This window comes from Montipora capricornis, chromosome 14 (genome assembly GCF_036669925.1).
Source record: "Montipora capricornis isolate CH-2021 chromosome 14, ASM3666992v2, whole genome shotgun sequence".
Classification (NCBI taxonomy): domain Eukaryota; kingdom Metazoa; phylum Cnidaria; class Anthozoa; order Scleractinia; family Acroporidae; genus Montipora; species Montipora capricornis.
Genome location: NC_090896.1, coordinates 2,970,549 through 2,988,048, shown reverse-complemented (window position 1 = coordinate 2,988,048; position 17,500 = coordinate 2,970,549). Strand labels below are relative to the sequence as shown.

General features: G+C 39.0%; 3 protein-coding genes across 4 annotated transcripts in view; 1 reads left to right on the top strand and 2 right to left on the bottom strand.

Moving 5' to 3' along the window:
- The window catches only part of LOC138032235 (exocyst complex component 3-like), a 44,737-nt gene extending 34,356 nt beyond the window's left edge, over window positions 1-10,381 (bottom strand). Inside the window, exons 1-8 of the mRNA XM_068879865.1 lie at window positions 10,201-10,381; window positions 9,007-9,063; window positions 6,781-6,860; window positions 6,409-6,441; window positions 6,190-6,280; window positions 5,754-5,860; window positions 5,307-5,397; window positions 4,475-4,513 (exon numbers count right to left, since the gene is read on the bottom strand). Coding sequence (XP_068735966.1) covers window positions 4,475-4,513; window positions 5,307-5,397; window positions 5,754-5,860; window positions 6,190-6,280; window positions 6,409-6,441; window positions 6,781-6,860; window positions 9,007-9,063; window positions 10,201-10,275 — 573 coding nt within the window. The 5' untranslated portion in view covers window positions 10,276-10,381. The remainder of the gene's footprint in view (window positions 1-4,474; window positions 4,514-5,306; window positions 5,398-5,753; window positions 5,861-6,189; window positions 6,281-6,408; window positions 6,442-6,780; window positions 6,861-9,006; window positions 9,064-10,200) is intronic.
- A 38-nt stretch (window positions 10,382-10,419) lies between these two features.
- Window positions 10,420-16,102, top strand: LOC138032229 (SET domain-containing protein 4-like). Its single transcript, XM_068879854.1, has 3 exons — window positions 10,420-10,651; window positions 10,765-11,598; window positions 14,563-16,102. The coding sequence occupies exons 2-3, from the start codon at window positions 10,861-10,863 to the stop codon at window positions 15,145-15,147; spliced, it is 1,323 nt and encodes a 440-aa protein (XP_068735955.1). The 5' UTR covers window positions 10,420-10,651; window positions 10,765-10,860; the 3' UTR covers window positions 15,148-16,102.
- Window positions 15,579-17,500, bottom strand: part of LOC138032231 (uncharacterized) — a 10,812-nt gene continuing 8,890 nt past the window's right edge. The window contains exons 5-6 of one of the 2 annotated variants that reach the window (XM_068879857.1): window positions 16,672-16,839; window positions 15,579-15,757 (exon numbers count right to left, since the gene is read on the bottom strand). In XM_068879857.1, coding sequence (XP_068735958.1) covers window positions 16,701-16,839 — 139 coding nt within the window. In that variant the 3' untranslated portion in view covers window positions 15,579-15,757; window positions 16,672-16,700. The remainder of the gene's footprint in view (window positions 15,758-16,671; window positions 16,840-17,500) is intronic. The other variant, XM_068879856.1, reaches the window with a different exon arrangement.

The following is a 17,500-nucleotide window of genomic DNA, read 5'->3' as shown; positions in this document are numbered from 1 at the left end:
TGTGATCCTTCTCAACCTCGCGAAGGTGTTTGCGGAATCGGTCACCTAGTCGTCTACCTATCTCGGCAATGTATAATTTATTGCATAACGTACAGGTTATGCAATAAATGACATTCGCGGAGGTACATGTGAAACGATCGGTGATCTTAACAGAACGCTTAGGTCCCGATATCTTGCTAGTGCTAACAACGAAAAGACAAGTTTTGCATGGTGAGCGCGCGCATTTGAAAGTGCCGGGTTGCTCGTTAGTTTTGAGCGCGCCTCTAACTAAAAAGTTGCCTACGTTTTTGTCGCGTTTGAATGAAATAAGTGGAGGTTGCGAAAAGATTCTACCAGTCTCGGGATCATTTTGGAGTAATTTAAAATGATTAAGAATGATACTTTTGACTGCGTGATTATGAGGATGGAAAGTGAGGGTGAATGGAATTCTGTCATTCTTATCTTTTTGTGACGTTTGTAGTGATGACTGTCAATCGAATTGTTGGGCGCCATGATGGCCTGCTTTGACCACAGAGACAGGACAGCCACTTTTTTCGAAGAACTGGCACATCTCCTCTGATTTGCTGGAAAAATCGGAGTCATCACTACATAGACGTCGAAGTCTAAGAAATTGAGAATAAGGAATGGAGTTCTTGACATGTGATGGATGTGATGATGAATACAGCAAATAACTGTGAGAATCTGTAGGTTTGTAGTGAACACTGGTACATAGCACGTTGCCACTAATAGAAACTTTGATATCTAGGAAAGCCAATGAAGTTTCCGAAATTTCCCAGGTATATTTAAGAGCCGGATGAAAAGAATTGACGGAGGTTATAAAATGATCGAGTTCTTCTCTGCTGGATGAAATAGCGCCGATGGAATCGTCGATGTAGCGGCTGTAGAGTTCAGGTTTGGGTCCGTTGTACTGATTAAAAAATTGGTATTCAACATATCCTACAAAAAGATTGGCATAGCTACAACAAGTTGCAAAAATAGTGGAGACACTTCACCTTCTTGGGGCGTTATTAATTTCCCTATTATCTCTCACACTGCAGCCCCCCACCCCCCCCCCCTTCATTATCAGTGTTGCTAGCTATACAAAAAATTGTTGGTACCTTAAGAAGTCAAAATTGAAAGGAGGAGAGGGGAGAGGAAGTGGGAAAGGTTTAAATTCTAGATACGCCGAGTATTGGAAGTTAGCAAATGTGCTTTTTAATGAAAGTGTCTCAACAATTTTGCAACTTGTTGTAGGTCCCATTTTTGTGCCCATCGCTACACCATTAATTTGTTTGTAATAGTTGCCAGCGAATGAAAAACAATTAAGCGCCTAAACTAGTTCGGCAAGGCGGAGGAGCGTTTCCGAGCTTGGTTCTTTGACAGTGCGTTGATCGAAAAAGTGTTTAAGTGCTTGAAGATCTTCGCTATTGGGAATGACTGTGTACAGAGATGTAGTGATGACTCCGATTTTTCCAGCAAATCAGAGATGTGCCAGTTCTTCGAAAAACGTGGCACGTGGTACGTGGCACGTCTCTGTGGTCAAAGCGGGCCATCAGCGCGCCCAACAATTTGATCGACAGTCATCACTACAAACGTCACAAAAAGATAAGAATGACAGAATTCCATTCACCCTCACTTTCCATCCTCATAATCACGCAGTCAAAAGTATCATTCTTAATCATTTTAAGTTACTCCAAAATGATCCCGAGACTGGTAGAATCTTTTCGCAACCTCCACTTATTTCATTCAAACGCGACAAAAACGTAGGCAACTTTTTAGTTAGAAGCGCGCTCAAAACTAACGAGCAACCCGGCACTTCGAAATGCGCGCGCTCACGATGCAAAACTTGTCTTTTCTTTGTTACCACTAGCAAGATATCGGGACCTAAGCGATCTGTTAAGATCACCGATCGTTTCACATGTACCTCCGCTAGTGTCATTTATTGCATAACCTGTACGTTATGCAATAAATTATACATTGCCGAGACAGGTAGACGACTACGTAACCGATTCCGCAAACACCTTCGCGAAGTTGAGAAGAATGACAAAGATGCATCTAAGCCAGTCGCTCGTCATTCAAACGCGACAAAAACGTAGGCAACTTTTTAGTTAGAAGCGCGCTCAAAACTAACGAGCAACCCGGCGCTTCGAAATGCGCGCGCTCACGATGCAAAACTTGTCTTTTCGTTGTTACCACTAGCAAGATATCGGGACCTAAGCGATCTGTTAAGATCACCGATCGTTTCACATGTAACTCCGCTAATGTCATTTATTGCATAACCTGTACGTTATGCAATAAGTTATACATTGGTGAGACAGGTAGACGACTAGGTGACCGATTCCGCGAACATCTTCGCGATTTTGAAAAGAATGACAAAGATGCATCTAAGCCAGTCGCTCGTCATTTTAATCTCCCTAACCACTCCAAAAAACACATGGCTATCTGCGGCCTTTCCCTACATCTAGGTACGACGGAAAGCCACAAGAATCTGGAACAAAAATTCATCTTCCAAATCGGCACCCTTTATCCTCACGGTATTAACGAACGCTTTTCATTTTACTAATATATTCCTTTTTTTCACGTTGCCATGTTGCCACCAATAGCGTAGCTCCTACTCTACTATATAAACTACACGTAACCCATAATTCCTCGATTCGCTCTGACGAAGGGCTAACGCTGGAAATGTCAGCTTTTAGAATCTCTGTACGGTGGCCAATTTACATAATCAACTCCGTTGATAAAACCAATTTTTTTTATCGTGGCTATGTCGCTGGGTAAAACGCAACCAAAATAATAGCAACCTGGCAATTGGAAACATAGTAATAAGTTGAAGTTACCAGGAATCGAAATCTGTCCTCTAACAATAATAATTTATTATTTGATTATTTTATTGATTTCTTGAAGTGTTTTCTAGGATTTTACTGATGTAAATAATGCACTCCATAATTATATTGTAATAATAGTTAAGTAATAACTTTGTAACTTTAGTGTCCCCAATTAGTAGAGGAATCATCCTCGGCTATTATATTTGACACTGAAATAAAGTTATTGACTGATTGACTGATTGTTATTATTATATTAAACACCAATGAAATACCAAGTGAGCTTTCGCATGAAAACATGATATCTTCACACATGAAGATAACATGTCACTTTCACACATGAAAAGATCGCTGTTGCTATGGTTAAATGTGAACATCGCGCCTTTCGATGCCTTTCAATAAATGATTTAGTATTTCATTGGTGTTTATACAATAAATAGAATATTACTTTGCCGCTTGGAGATACGACATTTCTCGTGTTGAAAAATATTCCACTCATTCGCTGCGCTCACTCTTGAAACATTTTTCAACACTCGAAGAGAAATTTCGTATATCTGTGCGTGGACATGTAATATCCTCTATTTATGTTAGCTAAGATAACTTGATTGATAAACGCAAATTTGACTTGAAAGGAGGCTTGATCACAAGTACAACTGCTATCAAGTGGAACAGTGTATTAATTTTTCAAGAATTGAACACACAGAAGGGCATATGAGGGGACGCAGTGCAGCGCACGCCTTGTGGTTAGGGTGCTTGCTTTGTGATTTGGAGATCCAGAGTTCAAGACCCCGTTCTGACCACTCGTTGAATTTGATCATGGTAGTCCCTGGTTTAACTTCTCCGTTGCACTTGTAAACAGCCAACTAGTTTGCCTCCGACCAGTTGGGATTCTTAACAGTTGTTGCTGTTGTTTTGTTCTGTCATTTTGTTCATTGTGTCTCAATGGCCCTGAAAGACCCCTATGGGGAATCAAGTGGTCAGTTATTAAAGTATAATTATATGCATGTATTGTATATACATGTATACTAGTCCTCGTATCCACATGACAGCCGTCAAATTTATAACCTTCCGATAACTACTTGTAGTTTAAGTGCTCGACCTCCTAGCTAAATTGGACTTTTGCCAACCAAAGACCTGTCCATTCACCTTAATAAATTATTGCATGTCACTCATACTACAGTGTATTTACTATTATTACTTTCTACCACATAGAAGAAAGTGCCTCGCATAATTTTTCCCTGCCTGCAATATAAAGATGCCTCAGCTGCCTCTGGCCTTCAACACTTATCTGACAACCGCACCACCGTGTGTATTAGGCTACATGTGGCTAACAGTATCGCCAATATTGATCCTCTTACATGTAAGTATTTGGTTGTTAGTTTAACTAGAAGTAAGTCCCATTGGTATGGCTTACGCCCAGGGTTAGGTAATCGCAGGGATGGGGTGGTTTGATCCAAACGCTTCAATAAGTTTTTCATGTTGCGTTATCAATAAGAAACTAATTTTATCAATTATTTATTAAATGTTAATTAATCTATAAGTTATAATTATGTTAGTGTTCTATGTTCTATGACCCCATGATGGTAATAAACATTAATTCATTATGTGATGTATGTCCTACATTATCACAGTGAATAGACAGGTTCTTATTGTGCTAATCCTCAGGTACTTACAGATAATTTCTTGACGGCTTCAAAGTATTGATACAATGGCTGGAGGGAATTAAAAACATGAGAGAGGAAATTGAGAATCAAACTAGAATGAGCATAATTGAAAGCAAAATACATGTACAGCTGTATTGTAGTTTATTCATTCATGATGAATCACAACATAGTACTAGCAAAAATGGAAATGAACTACACACTGAGTCAGTCTTTCCATGATAAAGTGGCAATAAATAAATACAAAAGTAGTAATTTACCATGCCAGAATAGATATGAAAAAAACAACAACAAAACAAAGAATTCCCTCTTAAGTGATGGCTAAAAAGTGAGGAAATTTTTTTCCCATCTACTGTAATGCAGTAAGGACGTCGGGGCAGAGGTCCTCCAAGGACCCCTCCATTAACCCCCCCCCCCCTCCCCTTTGACTCCCAATCTGGCCTCAACCGGTCATACTTAGTATTTTACCCTGTCTAATGCCAGACGATTTTACTTGTCAATGGGGAATCCCTGGGAGTCAATCGATTAAGTGAAAAAGAAACAGAATCCGTGAGTGAGACTGACTGATATCATACACGTAGAATGGCAACAACCTTCCACTAACAGCTTTAAGTAGCTTCCAAGATCCCAATGTCATCTTGACAAAACTCGAGGCTCTCTGTTGTGCAGAATAGTATTTTCAACCTAATTTATATGCTTATCCCCCAGTCAGTAATTTGAATCATATTTCTAAGAACAGATATCATTACATCATTTTGCAAATCCACACGTCAATCATGCATAATATTTTATTATAATATTCTGTACACGTGAGCATGGTTTTGTAGAGAGAATCAAGTCTTACTGTTTTATCTGGTTTAGGGCCTTCTTCTTCAAGAGACATCTTGTGAACTTCAAAGAGAAGTTCATCTCTGGTGGCTTCTAAATCTGAAAGACTGCATAAACAAAAAAGATTAGTACTGAAAGCTAACCCGGATTCCCTCCTGTGAGTTGCATGTACTCCCTCTAGTGCTAATGCTTAAAGATTTGAATGATAAGGAAGGGTTAACACTAATATTTTACATCCAATCAAAAACTGTAAGTTCTTTAAAGTGCTAAGTACTAGTACAGCACTTTAAGAACGAGTAAGTTAAGACAGCTCTTTGAATCATGTTTGGGCTAAGAACACTCATCCTATTAAAAGCTATCACCTTTGTAAAATTATTGATCCCCTTTCAGAGGCATGACCCATAACCAAAAAATTGCTGGATTCACATTCATTTGGCATTTGAAAATAGTTTAGCTGCAGTACCACTTATGTGCAAGAAGCAATTTTCCATCACTGATCAAAGCTTCTGTTTTCTTCACATTTTCAGGAACAGTGAAGATAAGGTTTAGATGTTCACAAGCTTTAGAAATCTGAAAGCCAAAAAAAAAAAAAAGATTTACAAAATGTTTATTAATAAACAAGCAGGAGTGAGTTATCAAGTTTTAAACCAAGAGGTGACGCGTGGCAAGTGATGTTTAGTAAGACCTGATAAAACACAACCTGCGAGTTTATTGACTGGGTTCAAAGACGTTCCACAAAAAGCGTGTCCAGAGGCAATAATGTATCACAGGCAATAATAATTGCTTTAAATTGCCCACAGATAAGTGTGAGGATCATATCCATCTTTCCTTTACTTTAATTATAAGCGATGTCCGTGCAAGCTCATTATTCGTGTGAAAAAGAAAAAATATTGAATTGCCTGGCTTTGATGTTTCTGGCATTCTCTAACAACATGTAGTTCTTCTGCCAGTGATTTAACATTCTTGCACATGGAATCCACCTCACTCATGCTATAAAAAGAAAACAATGAAAGGTCGTTTCAGAGGCAGAGTGTTGTTCACTTTTCAAGACAGGTAAATTACCCCTAGATGTTATCTTACATGTAAAAGCAATCATCCACAGCATTAAGTGCATGTACCTTTGCCTAATTTGTTTGATTTCATGAAGGCCACTAAAAAGCAACAGAACAAAAAAAAACATGAATTTCAATTCTTCATGTACCATGATTAATCTATTGCCGGTTTATAAAGTATATATAGCTTAAACGCTTCAATAGTGCTAGCAATTCATTATCATAGATATTTCTGACAAGTTCACATGAATTCAAATGCAAAATTAAATTTCCAAACATAATACAACTTTAGTTATCATTAAAATAATAATTAAAATTCATTTGGATGCTAGCCTCGTCAGAAGAGTGACTATTGCTAACACTGACTTTCACAAGTAAAATACTGGTAGTAATAGTAAAATAGAGACCATAAAAGAGTATTACTTGTTAAACGCTGACCTGTGAAGTTGATAAAGGCCTGTCTTGACTCCATCAAGTTGTGATTGAACAGCAGTCTTTAGCCTGGCCTCTGCAGAAGCCTACCATGATCGGCAAAACCAATAAGTTTGGATTGATTAATTTTCATAAGACAGTCTAGAGTACATGCTCATGTCCTCAAATCTTGACTGTTCCTTTCCCTACCCTCCTATATCAAAGCGACTAGGTTTTACGCATTTCGATAGTCCAAGATTACTACTAGTTAGTATAAATTATATCAAGTGAAGCTACGATCCTCGCAGTTATACACAATTTTAGCAGTTGTGTAGAGAAGCCCGAAAAAAATTTAATTAACTCAGGACGTCAATGGGGTTTGAACCCGTGACATTGTGATGCCGGTGCGATGCTCTACCCAACTGAGGTATGAAGCCACTGATGTTGGGAGCTGGTCAATTTTGTGGATTCATATGTACCCGTGATGAATGAATCAATGAACAAAATGTACAAAGTCATGTATGTGAAATGAATCATTTATTGAACTGCTGGTATAAAATCAAGTGATCTTCGCAGTTACGAACGCAATTTTGATCCATTCATCACAGGAACATTTAATGACCCACAAATGACCACCTCCCAACATCACTTGCTTCATAGCTCAGTTGGTTAGAGCATCGCAGTGGAATTGCAAGGTCACAGGTTCAAACCCCATTGAAGTTATGAATTTTTTAGGCTTCTCTATGCAATAATTGTTAAAATTGCATTTATAACTGCGAGGATCATAGCTTCACTTGATTTCATACCCCCAGTTCAATATACGATTCATTTCATACACATTTCGTTCAGTTTAATACTACATGATAATTAAAATTAACCATTTCAGCCTTAGAGATAGACTGGCCATCAATTCTGTTCAATTTGTTTCACTTATCACATCTGCCTAAATGTGCCCCCCTTCCATTTAAGTTTTAGACACTCATTGCTGTTAAGGTCTCCTGTCATTTTGGCCCAGTTGTCCTCTTGACATTCCAGAGTGAGGTACAGTGTACAGGGAAGAAGTCCCGTTCCATGCAATACCCGCAAAACACTGTAAATTCCACAATCTAAATTACAGTATCTGCATGTGTTTACTTACTTCTTTTTTTTTTTTATTTATACTGTACTTGCAATTCTATGCAAACATTCAGTATTCAAGCTAAGCAATACTCCAATAACAGTTGCAGTACATGTACTTGTAGGTATCCATTATCAAAGTGGGAACATCTCTATTTTTAAATGAAGCTCCACTAGTTTTGTTAAACTTGCAGTTCAACCGCGCACTGGTGGCTCAGTTGGTTGAGCACCGGGCTCAGTTACACAGGAGGTCGTGAGTTCAACTTCAGCCGGACCAACACTCAGGGTCTTTAAATAACTGAGGAGAAAGTGCTGCCTTAGTTTGTAATTACATCTGCAAATGGTTAGAATCTAGTGAGTCTTCTTGGATAAGGATGATAAGCTGGAGGTCCTGTCTCACAACCCTTCAATGTTCACAATGCTGTGGGACGTAAAAGAACCTGCACACTTGTCGTAAAGAGTACGGCATGTAGTTCCCAGTGTTGTGGTCTGTCTTCTGCGGTGTATTCTCCTGGTTAACCTCATAGGGGACCTATGTCCTATTGCCATTCCACCATGTATGTATTCATACTCAATCAGTAAATAAATAAAATAAATAAAAGTTTGGAAGCAAATTACTATTCCATGGAATGAAATGACGATTAACTATAAGTTAATTAACGTATATCATGATATGATATGATAGTCAATAACTTTACTTAGAGAGGGAGATGCAATCAATCTTTTAAAGTTTTCTAACTTACAGCCCTCTAGCAACAGTGTATACCACAGAGAAAAGACCACAAGACAGGAACTCCATGCCCTACTCTTTGCGAATAGTTTGTGGGTTCTTTTATGTCCCACAGGGCTATGCACATTGGAAGGTTGTGAGACAGGGATGACAATTCATTGTCCTTATAGGAGAAGACTAGATACATGTACGTGTAGTCTAGCCATTTGCAGATGTCATTACAAAGGCAGAATGTTCTTCTCAGTTATTTAACCCATTGACTCCATGGAGTGAGACAGTTACATTGTACTGTAAGATTTTACAGTACTCTGTCTTATGCCAGAGGGGTGGGTTTCAGGAATCAATGGGTTAAAGACCCTGCGTGTTGGTACAGTTGGGCTTTTTTTTGTTCCCTTGACCACACTAACTTTATTTCTCATGTATCTTCTTCTCCACTGTTCAACTTTATCCAGACTGTCAGGATGCTGAAATAATCATGATGATCCCAAACATCAAGCTACAATACTTTTGAAAAGATGCTCTAAAATAATACTACTTTGTTTACCCTCAGAGTAGCTAGTAGCTAATATCACTGAGCATTAAGCATATACAATTGTTAAGAATCCCAGCTGGCGGGAGGTAAACCAGTTGGCTATATTACAAATGCGCCAGGAAGTTGAACCAGGGACTACCTGAAACAAATTCAGTGAGTGGTCAGAACGCTGTCTTGAACCCAGGATCTCTGGATCTCAAGGCACAGGCCTAACCACTCGGCCACACTGCCTCCAATAAAATCAATAAAATAATATGTCTGATAACTGTATATTAACTGGTTTAAATGATGGGACCCAACATTAGGAGAAAAGATTGACATGTTTGACAGAAGGGTCCCAACACTGAACTGCGACACCCGGTTACGAGCTCCCTGTGATCTGCCGCAATGTTTTGTCATGTAATTCACTGTATAAATCACATGGCAACATATTGAACCCCACCACTTGATATACTTAGATTCTGTGATGGAATTGAAAGCTTGGGTGTCTTGATCATGAAAAGTTTTATCCTAGAGTTTGAAACCTTGTTTCTTTCTTATAATTATGCTTCTTTCCCATCAATAATCAAATTTGCCAACCACTGTAACAAAAGAACCCTTTATTTCAACAGCCAGTCAGCCTCTGGTTAGCACATTAATGATAACTGATGATGTAATGGTGCATGGTGCTATTAAAAGGTTGCAATTTGCAAATGCTGATGAAGTTATATGCACAAAGTATAAATGTAGCAAAGACAGCAAATTTTGATAATTAGAGCAATTTTGGCACCTGTGAGTGGGTGAAGCATGGAAAACTGGCTGTATTAAAGGCTGACATTATTGCAATGATCATTATAAGCTTAATTTAATTGGTAGTTTAAATTAAAATAATTATTTTGTTAAGCTATTAGCTAGGAATTTATTAAAAGTAAGTGGCTTTATCCCTTGAACGAGCCAAATATTTTTAACATGAACTAACTCATCTTAATCAGCTAATTTAAGGGCCTTAAATTCAATATACTTGAGGATAGCAATCAATTAATTAATTAATTACCGGTAAAAACATGCAAACTCAAAAAATTGTACCAACCTGAAGCATGTTTGCCATAGTTTTTGCAGCATTTTCATGGGCTTCAGCTTTCCATTTCTGTATATCAACGGACATTATCCTTTTTATTTCAAATTAAACCAAAGAGTTTACGAGAGGAAAACCTTTATCATATCCTCGAGGCCGAGGAAGTCGCCATATTTGTTTTGCTTCCTCTTGCCTCTTGAGCTTGCAAAGCATCATTTAGTACCCAGGCCATCTGTAAGATTCGTCAAGATGGCGGAAATGGAGGATGAGTTTGGCCAATTTTCATGCTACGAATATTTTGTTGTATAATATTGTTAACGTAGTTTTTGGACTCTGCAAGGAATTCATAGTTAAGGAATTTGCGGTAGCCTCGTGCACGCCTAACAGGAAATCATTTCAGTTTTGTTAGTTTATGTGGATTTCATAAGTTTTGGATATCGACGACCAGTGGCAGACTTGCCGCATGGTATAATTATTGTTAAAAGTTTATATCAGTTATTCCCGCTTCGCACGTTTTAATTATTCTTTTATTACCAATTGATTTAGTTAATTAGAATACATTGTACATTTTAATTTCAGATCCAATATAAACACTATCAGTCATATGATTGCGAGTATTCTTCAGTAGTGGAATCATCATCGTCTTAGTTAAGTTCTCTTGCGCGACAAATATAAATGGGAACGAATGGAAGAACGGGAAGAAAGCGATATCGCAAGAGAAACAGCAAACATACAGCAAGTAATGGCTATGCAATACACGACCCTGAATCCATTGTGCTTCTCAAATGGGCGAAACGAAATGGTATTTCCTATGGGAAACTCTGTCCAGCAAACTTTCCTCAAACTGGACGAGGGCTGATGACCAGCAAGAGGCTCAGAAGTGGAGATTTGGTGATTTCAGTCCCAGAAAGTATGTTAATCTCATCAAAGACAGCTAATCAGAGCAAAATTGGAAAACAGCTGTCTGAACTAAACTTAAAACCTGCTCTTTCAGTGAAACAGATGCTATGCAGTTTTCTTTTGTATGAAAAATATCGCGGTAGGACTTCTTTTTGGTATCCGTACATCAAAACTTTGCCAAAGTCTTTTAACACGCCAGCGTATTTCAGTGAGGAAGAAATCCAACCATTGCCGTTTGATTTGCAACACGAAAGTGGCGTTCAAGTGACAACTGTGAGAGAGTCTTATAAAGGATTTAAAGAATGCCTTGAAGAGCATAGCACCCTGTTGGATGGGAAATTTGTGGATTTTATAACATTTGATGAGTTCAGGTGGGCGTGGTTTGTTGTCAACACGAGGTCTGTGTATAAAGCCGACAGTAAACAAACAGATTGTAATGGAACATTACAGAGAGACAATGCATTTGCCCTTGCTCCTGTTCTTGATTTACTCAATCATATGGACACTGCAGAGGTATAAGTTAAATAATTATTATTTAACATACACATAGGGGGAACTGTATGTAGTTACTAAAACGGGGACTTAACCAAACTAAACCAAAACACCCTACATTCACCTCCGTTGCATGTTTCTTTTCCTTTTTTGAAATCCAAATTGCATGTTATTGGCTGCTACGCATCATCAATAACATGCAAGTTGGATTCAGCAAACGAAAAGGAACAACAGATGCACTCGTCATTCTAAAGCAAGTTCAAAGAGGAAAAGAAAGACCTCTTCTTCAACTTTGGAGATCTAGAAAATGCTAATGATAGTCATCATAGAGAAATGTGCCGGAGTACCTTGTCCAACTGGTCAATTCAAAACCGCAGAGAGGACATCGGCAGGGTTAACAGAACTGTTTACGATTGATATAGGGTTACATCAGGGGTCAGCATTGGGTCCCTTCCTGTGGTTCTGGACACAATTAACTGAAGGATTCAGGAAAAGTGAACAAGGGGAACTGTTATATGTATTCATGGATGGCCTTGTGGTGATTGCTGAGCCTGAAGAAGGACTTCAGTCAAATTGGATCAAAAGGCAAGAAGGAGTTGCGAAGCATGGCTTGAAAGTGAGCACAAGCAAAACTGAAGTTATGATGTGCAGTGAGTCAAGAAGGAATATCAACAGCATCGATTGTAATGGACATGCCTTAAAACAAGTAGAAGAACTGAAATACCGTAAATCCTCTATTAAGCCCCCAGGAAGGCTTATTTATTTCAAGCACATTTGAGGGCGTGAGGGGGGCTTAATAGAGAGGGTGTTTATATGAGAGGGAGGCGGGGGGGATATTATACACTTTGCGCAAGTTATTTGCAACATTTTAATTCATTTGCCGGAACCAAATCCGAACTTCCAGCATGTGTTACTTTCATGATTAATTAATAGAGTCTATCATTTATTAATTTGGTTATGAAGAAGAGGGGAAGTGAAGGGGGTGGGGGGGGGGGGAGGGGTGCTCAATAGCTTTCTTCTACTCTAAAATAGGGGCTTAATAGAGGATTTACGGTACCTTGGAGTGACAGTAAGTGAAAAAGGAGGCCCAGAAGCTGCTGTCTGATCGAGAATAAGTGCTCCTCCATGGGCCAAATGGAAAGATTTCACTGGAATTATGTACCATAAAAGGATGCCAAGGCAGCTGAAAGTCAAAGTTTACAAGAGAGTCATACAGCTTGTACTGATGTATGGATGCGAGGTGTGGACACTGAGGAAAAAGGAAGAGTGCATGCTGGAAAGCCTAGAAAGGGAAATGCTGAGGAGAATCAGAGGAATCACCCTAATGGACAGGGTAAGAAACGAGGGCCGCAACGCTTGGGATGGTTTGACCATCTGTTATGGATAAGCCAGGAAAACCCTGTAAAAAAGACTTGGAAAATGGAGATTGGTGGCAGACAGAGTTGAGGGCGACCACAATTGAGGTGGATGGAGACTGCCAGAGATGATATGAAAAGCGTGCAGCTGAAACCTCAGCATACTTTGAAGAGTACCCTTTGGCAAAAGTACAATACAATACAATACAATACATATTTAATTGACTGCTCCCCATAGGGGCTTTTCAGGGCCAATGAAACACAACGAAACATTGGAACAGAATATCAAAAACAACTGTTAAGAATCCTAACTGGCTGGAGGCAAACCAGTTGGCTATTTACAAGTGCAGCTGGGAAGTTGAACCAGGGACTACCAGGATCAAATTTAACGAGTGGTCAGAGCGGGTCCTAAACCCGGGATCTCCAGATCTCAAGGCAAGCGCCCTAACCACTGGGCCACAATGCCTCCTTACTGGACCACACTGCAGTAGCACTGTTCAAAATGCAGAATGAAGAAGAAGAAGAAGAGGAGACCCTAAATGGAGTCTAAATAGCTATTCACAAAGAGTCACAACCGTCTTCACAATGACCAAAATTAACCACATACCTGTAAACCTGATCTGCATTTCTTTCCCATTGTACCTGTGAAAACCCTGTTCCAAAAAGCTGCCCAAAAGCCCAACCAGGAAAAAATAAAAACATTCAAAGCACTCACATATCTATGGTGTATGCATTTATCCTCATTAATAAGGGAGAGGAGGGAGCAGATAGCACCATTTCCCCAAGCTTGTTGATAGAAAAACTGACTGGCCATGTGATTTGATTTGATTTCGACCTTGGCATGATTTGAACACGATTTGGTAATGACAACGACGATAATGATGATGTTGATGGTAATGATGATGACGACAGTGATGATGATGATGACGACGACCACGATGATGAGGATGATGATGATGACAACGACGACGATGATGGTGGCGGTGGTGGTGATGACGACGATGATGATGGTGATGATGATGACGACAACGATGTTGATGACGATAATGATGATAACGACAACGACGAGACATCTGTAGAAGGCATCTGCTCTCACCAATTGCAGGGCAACCCTTCTCCCCAAACAAAACAGATGAATCATGATTTGATTAATATCTTAGAGCGGTTTTCAATTGAGTGTCGAAAGTAATTAGTGAATTGCTTTGGTTTTGGATCACTTCACTCAGTGATTGGTTCAAAGTTCTCGTGCCACTTTTTCAACCAATCAGAAGTGAAACCAAAACCAATCATGGCTTGCGCGTGCACATTTTCCCGCACTTTGTGTCAGCTACGTGTAATTACTTCGAGTTTCGATTGGTTTCCTGTCTCTGTTCTGTTTGATTAGCTAAAGTAATTACGTTGGTTTTCGTTTTACGACACTCGATTGAAACTCGCTTCAACTACGTGCATTTAATTGAATTTGGCTTCAACATGATTAACCTGATTTGATCATTATAGGATTTGATTAAAGATGGAATTAATCAAGCTACTATTCACAAAATTGCCTTCTGTTTCTGTCTGACTGTAATTTTCGTAATAGTCAGAGAAGAAAAGAATTTGACATTGTTTAGTTATTCACTTTTATTCGCAGGTTAACGCTGGATTCAACATTGAAAGCAACAAGTATGAAATTTACACAATGTCGTGCTACAACAAAGGTGACCAGGTATTTATTAATTATGGTCCCCATGATAACAGAAAGCTATTATTGGAATATGGTTTCATTCTTCCAAAGAATGTACAAAACATTGTTACAATCCCCAGGAATTTATTATATTCGGTTGTAATGCCCAAGATATCTGGTCTTTCTCGGCGAAAGAAGGAAGTCATTTCGAGTAGTCAACTTGACAAGGATTTGTTTTGTTCAGGAGACAGTGGGTTGTCTTGGAGCACACTTGTGTTGTTGCGAATTCTTGCCATGGATGAAGAGAGCTTCAAAAGAAACTGGGAAAAGGTTCTTACTGGGGAGAAATTAAGTAACGAGATTGAGTTGAAAGTAGCAGAATGGAAGGAGTCTTTGTTGCAGAGAATTTTAGAATGTTACAAGGAATTTGATTGCAATACAAGTCATTCCCAGGAACATGGTTGCATGTCAGAAAATATGCAGTTGACACTGCAGTTGAGAAACCAGGAAATACAAATTTTGACAAATGCGTTAGAGATGGTAGATCCCTAACACACTGGTCAAACGTTTGACCGGAGTAGGGCAAGATACAGAGTGAGTCGAGAAGAACTTCAGAAACCCAAATTTTGGGAGAGTGGGCCCACTGTTCACCCCCATCATCAAGTAAGTGATTGTTTTTGGTTTCCTTTTCATTGGTTGATAAAGAAGTTTTTAAATGACTGTCGAAAATAATTTTGCAATTGCAACGCTTAGTGATTGGTTTGAAAATCTCGCACCAGTTCATCAACCGATGAAAAAGGAAAACTAAAACCAATCGCGATTTGCACGCACGGTTTTTCTCGCGCTTTGAGCAAGTTACATGGAATTTCCACGAACTTGGATTGGTTTATCTCCTGCTTGCACTTGCTGTGATGGTCGAAGTAATTACTTTGTACTTGTGAAACCAACTTTACAAAGATGAGCATTCTAAAAACTCCAAGCAATTTTTCAATAAAATTTTATTCTATAAAAAGAAGAAAGTAGTTTTATGAAAACAAAAAACACATTTGGACCGGCCAATGGCGGCCAAGACCTATTTCATGAGATCTTGGCGATGTTATTTTCATTGTTGTCGTGGACGGAGTGACTTTCGTATCTTCTCTGCTCTTATTCCCAACTGCTGCTTCAAACAATAAAAACAAAAACAAACGTTAATTCACCAGTACTTATATATGGTTTACAAGTCGATAGTAGCTTGTGAGTCTCGAGATGAAATTCCTGAAGTGTGACCATTTAAATGAAAGCCGCTGAGCAGTACTTCCCTGTTGTGCTGTTCATTTTGCTGTACAAGGTGGTTCTTACTTTGAGTCTGAATGGAATCCTAAAGTTGTGACCATTCGATTGAAAGCTGAGGAGCAACCCTTGCCTGACTTGCTGTTCGTCATGCTGTACGATTTATCGTTGTCAAGAAATACATGTAAGTGACAGTTAAGACTTTCAAATTAAACTATATATCATTTCACCAGCATCATACTTCTCAAAGTTTTTCAGTCTCCTTGCACGTTTGCTGGACCATTAATTTTAAGTAATCGTTGCTTCACTCCTTCCTCTGCAGCCCGCACTTGAAATATACTACACTCATTTAATTTCATTCTTGTTCAATTCTCTACACTAAAATTGGCAAACGACACCGTCCATAAGTAGCAGGGGAGTAGAGATGGCAGTGAGAAATCAAAACTTGAGAGGAAATTGTCCGCAAGTGAACTTCTATTTTTTATATATATATCTTTCGCTTTTTCTCCGGGTTCTTGGGTTTTCCCTTTCCTCAAAAACCAACATCTGTAAATTCCAATTGGATCCGATGCAGGACCCCCCTGAGAAACTACTTTTGACTTTGTGGAGATTCCTGGGTAAACATCATCATCATTATCATCATCATCATCATCAGTAGGAGTGACTCTTGAGAAATCAAAACTTGAGAGGAAATTTTCCGCAAGTAAACTTCTATTTTTTTATCTTTCATCTTGAAAATTATTATTGGCAACTGGCGTTTAAGTTTGATTTTCGGTTCTGCATAGGAAAGAAAAGTTTCGCTACCTTTATCTTTATTTCTTTCAACAAGCCTCTCATATCACTGCTCCCGGAAGCACAGGAGATGGCGAATTGACGAAGTCCTTCTCTATGCTTTCAATAAGGAGTTTTTCCTCCTCATCGTATAAATCGTGGTAATTTGAAGGCGCTAGTAGGATCTCGTTGTTTCTAATGCTTTTTGGGAAAAAATGAGAAAGAAAGCGTCAGCAAAGTGGGAATAGGGACTTTAAGATCTGAGGTGACGACGCAATCTTCCCATTCGTAAACAAGCGATGTCATTTGGACTAGACTTAGAACAATTTTCACTGTTAAGTTTGTGCTTTGCAAATGAGGGAAAAAAACTTAATCTAGGACTAGATTAGCCGCGTATGGCACTTAGAATTTAAAAAAAATCTGAGAAAAAACATTAGAAAAATATTAGAAAAGAAATTAGATGAAGTTGATCGAACGATGTCGAACTCGGTTTAAAGGCTTGAGAGCAAATTCACTTAACCTCTATACTACCGAAACAACAGCTTCAAGTTCGCAATTTTAAAGCATTTAAATGAAGCTAATCCTTACAATTTATTGAAAGCTAACAGAATAAAAAGGCTTGGTTACTGAGAATGGCATCGACCGTCAAAAATGGCATCGCTTGTTTACGAAAGGGAAATTAGCGGCGGCGACTTCAGAATATAACGTTGCATTATCGTAAGACTTCCCCCGTGTCACGTGGGTGCAAACCAAGAATTCCTTCTCTATCACGTCGTACAATGTGGACGACGGAACCCACAAAGAGATTTGGTACGAGCGTTGTCAGAGTGAAAATAGAGAATGAAGGGTTCCAGGAACCCAT

What these genes read in the sequence shown, in the direction of transcription:
- LOC138032229 (XM_068879854.1), top strand. Translation starts at nt 10,861, where the DNA reads ATGGGAACGAATGGAAGAACGGGAAGAAAGCGATATCGCAAGAGAAAC. An exon ending in ATCATATGGACACTGCAGAG is followed by an intron (nt 11,599 to 14,562) that starts GTATAAGTTAAA and finishes TTTTATTCGCAG; the next exon opens with GTTAACGCTGGATTCAACAT.